This window comes from Pteropus alecto, unplaced genomic scaffold, assembly GCF_000325575.1.
Source record: "Pteropus alecto unplaced genomic scaffold, ASM32557v1 scaffold156, whole genome shotgun sequence".
NCBI lineage: Eukaryota > Metazoa > Chordata > Mammalia > Chiroptera > Pteropodidae > Pteropus > Pteropus alecto.
The window spans coordinates 4,432,758-4,436,090 of record NW_006437746.1 but is presented as its reverse complement, the minus strand read 5'-3'; the positions used below and the strand labels follow the sequence as shown (position 1 = coordinate 4,436,090).

General features: G+C 50.9%; 1 protein-coding gene across 1 annotated transcript in view; it reads left to right on the top strand.

Moving 5' to 3' along the window:
• The window catches only part of LTF (lactotransferrin), a 33,189-nt gene extending 31,788 nt beyond the window's left edge, over positions 1 to 1,401 (top strand). Inside the window, exons 16-17 of the mRNA XM_015591682.2 lie at positions 1 to 172; positions 1,205 to 1,401. The exon at positions 1 to 172 is cut by the window's left edge and continues 3 nt beyond it. Coding sequence (XP_015447168.1) covers positions 1 to 172; positions 1,205 to 1,239 — 207 coding nt within the window. The 3' untranslated portion in view covers positions 1,240 to 1,401. The remainder of the gene's footprint in view (positions 173 to 1,204) is intronic.
• Positions 1,402 to 3,333: the final 1,932 nt, after the last annotated feature.

Here is a 3,333-nt window from a genome sequence, read left to right as displayed (position 1 = left end):
GGAAGTGACTGCCCGAGCAAGTTTTGCTTGTTCCAGTCTGAAACCAGAAACCTTCTGTTCAACGACAACACTGAGTGTCTGGCCAAACTCCAAGGCAAAACGACGTATGAACAATATTTGGGACAAGAGTATGTCACAGCTGTCACTAATCTGAGACGGTGTTCTCTCTCCCGTAAGTGAACCATAGGTAGCATCTCTAAGAAATCACCAAGGGTGAATGAAGGTCAAGGCTAGAGGGCCAAACAGCATTCGAGGAAGGAAGATGGATATAAAAACGTTAAGGCAATACGACATCTCTGTGCCTCAGGAAATTACAATCTCATTGATGAGGTGCAAGAAGTAGAGAGTAAAATAAAGCAGTAGATAATATGCTAAATTTTTATAATGCTGACTGTGACTGTCATGGAGGTTTTTTAGAAACGGATCCTTTGATTCTGTAAAATGAAATGTGTGTATATATACACAGGTACATACATCTATACACATATGTATTGAGAAATGACAAATTCTGGTTTCTAGACAGTTACCATATAAATACCAACTATAGAGGATACAAATGCTCAAAAAAGATTTTAGCCAGGAAAATGTACTGACAAATAACTTACTCCTTTAAAAATATTTCGAAGGCATCGCACAGCGTTGTAAGGCTTCAGGTGATGATTCTCAGATTTCGGGGCGCACGGCCTCCCTGTGGCCCCGGACCACGCAGAGTCCTACTCCTGGCCCTTCACCCAGGATGTCGGTGGCCTTGGCTGGTGGCGGTGCGGGGGTGTCTAGGAATAGGAGAAGTCCATCCAAGAATCTCTGTATCAGTGCTTCTGAACTCCGGGTGATTTTGCCCCCGATGGGACACCTGGCAGTGCCTGGAGATATTTTTGATGACGTAGTTAATTGCTCACGTTCCAGAAGTTAGAGGGCCATCAATGTCTGACACAATCCATCGAGTATGTCTCGATGGATTTTGTTTAGAGACAAATCGGGTGGGGAGAATCACCCAAGTCGGGGCAAGAGCTGCCATGGGCTCCTTTGGGCCCTGCAGCTGTTAGGGGGAGGGGCCATGGGGAAGGGCGAGCAGGCCGAGCACCGACTTAACGATGGAGGGAGAAGGGCCGGAGAAAGTCTGTTTTCGTGTTCTCCTTGATTGGTTTATTGATTGAAGAAAAGAAACCGGTTTCTGAATCTCCTGCTTTGTTGTGTCCCACAGCCCTTCTGGAATCCTGCAACTTCCTGAAGAGATAATGCCCCAAATGATGACCCAGGGCCCCCCGAGGAGCCTCAGCCCTTCGCTGCTTCCGGCCCCTGGCCCCAGGCGCTCTGGGGCCTTCTCCCTTCCTGAGGTGCCGTTTGCCAGTTAGACCTGCGTTCGCAATTCCCTGCTGTCACCTTAGCAAGAAATAAAGTCAGAAATGCTATTGGTTTTTATTCCTTACGAAGCATCATCATTCATCTTTCCTAGAATCGTATACTGAAAGTGTGTGTCTGACCGAATACTGGCACAGTTGGACCTGTCCTTCCAGGCTTTTCTGGTCCAGCTCTTCCTCTTTCCTGCAGTTTTGGGTGCGACGCCAGCCGGTCTGGAAGCCAAGGACAGGCCAAGCAACTACTCTCCCCAAGGGCGTGTGGTTGGTCATCCGCAGGGTTGTCTCATTGCGTGCGTGCATGCCTCTGTGTGTGTGTGTGTGTCTAGGGCGGGGGGAAGGAATCAAGAGGAGGAAGCAGGGAATCAGTAAAAGAAACTTCTGGATATCAAGAAGGCTGGTGAGCATTCGGTGCTTTGAGTGAATAGCAGCGGGTATGGCAAATGTACAAATATGGGCATCGTAGGAAAATGCAAACCACTTCTATCGCTTGGCCCGATGGGCTCTCATCCTCCAGTTAGCCACTTGTCGCTAGTTTTTTCCCTACTGCTCTCAGCCGGGGTCTTCAAATCGGGTTTAAGCGGGCTGCCTACCCTTTCTTCAGCAGTGGGGTGGGGTCACCCATTCTCACTTCACCTCATGATCATTCGATTCTAACCTGTTCACTCTCCTGATGTGATTATGGAAAAAAACCCCACCGTCCCTGCCCTTCCCCGTTGCCAGGCTTAGGACGGTCTTCGGCCCTCTTCCTTCTGAGCCCTTTGCTGTTCGATGCCGCTGACCACACCGCCCCGGCTTCGCGGCCACCCGCCTCCTTTCTCACCTTTCCCTGCCTTCTCGTGGGTCCACGCTTTGTCCTTTAAGCGCGTCCTCCACGGTTTTCTTCTCCAAAGTTTATTTTCTGACCCACTGTCTCGATGCCAGGGAAGGGAATTAAGGGAGAAGGAAATGGCCGGATTTTAGCTACAAAGACACAGACGCCCCTCACCGGGGGAGTGAGCAAACAGGGCCCAGTGGGGGACAGGTACCTGCTCCCTTGGATTAGCAACCGGGCCAGCAACTAAACCCAGAACTATCCACGGTGAACTCTCTCGAACGATCACGCCCACGGATTTCTCCAAAAGTTGGAACTGTGTGCGGAGAATCCCGTGGCCACTCAGATGCTTCTTTCTCTGCCCGCTCCACGTTTGGGCCAGGCAGCTCAAACCTCTGAGCCACCATGAGACCTCGGTCCCTGCAGTCATTCCCGTCACACTGGCTTGATAGGGGGCTTCGTTTGGTGTTCCCGTCACTACGTGATCAAACTCCTAGGGCCTCGCAGTTTTTGAGGAAAGCTCACGGCCTTGTGTTTCGCACAGACTCCACTCTCGGCTCTTTTTCTCTGCTTCTCTGCCCGCCGGCGGGGTCCTCAGGCCTTGCGAGCTCTGGGCTAAGCTGCCTTCTGCCCTGGAATTCCCTCTGCCTCCGAGCGTGGGAATTTTCCTCCTCGTTCCGTTTGTCCTGGTGGAGAATGACCTCCGACACGTTCAGGAATGTAATCTGACCCTTCTTGTCGTCAGATCTTTGCCCTCAGAAAGCCCAGACGAACTGTTTTCTTGGCCGATAGTTCTGCTGTAGGGCCCTGGTCTAAACTGTAGAATTTTCTGGAGCTTGGTTGTGCTACTTTAACTGCAAAGTGCAACAACAAAGAACAACCACCACAGCAAAACTTAAAAGAGACCTTTAGCTTTCTGTGTCCTCCACGAGTTGGGGGAGAGCCTGAGGGTGTCATTTCCTGGGCACATCCCGATATTTCAAACGATTAAAGTTAGGGTACCAGAGAAAGGGGGAGAGGAAGACGAGGCAAAGAGATTATGACTTGTGGGGTGAGAACACTCTTGTTCCAGCCGCCTTTCCTCCCCAGACCTTGCTCCAAGGGACATGAACAAGTAGAAGCAAACACGCCCTGCAGCCCTGGGGCAGACAGACAAAGGGG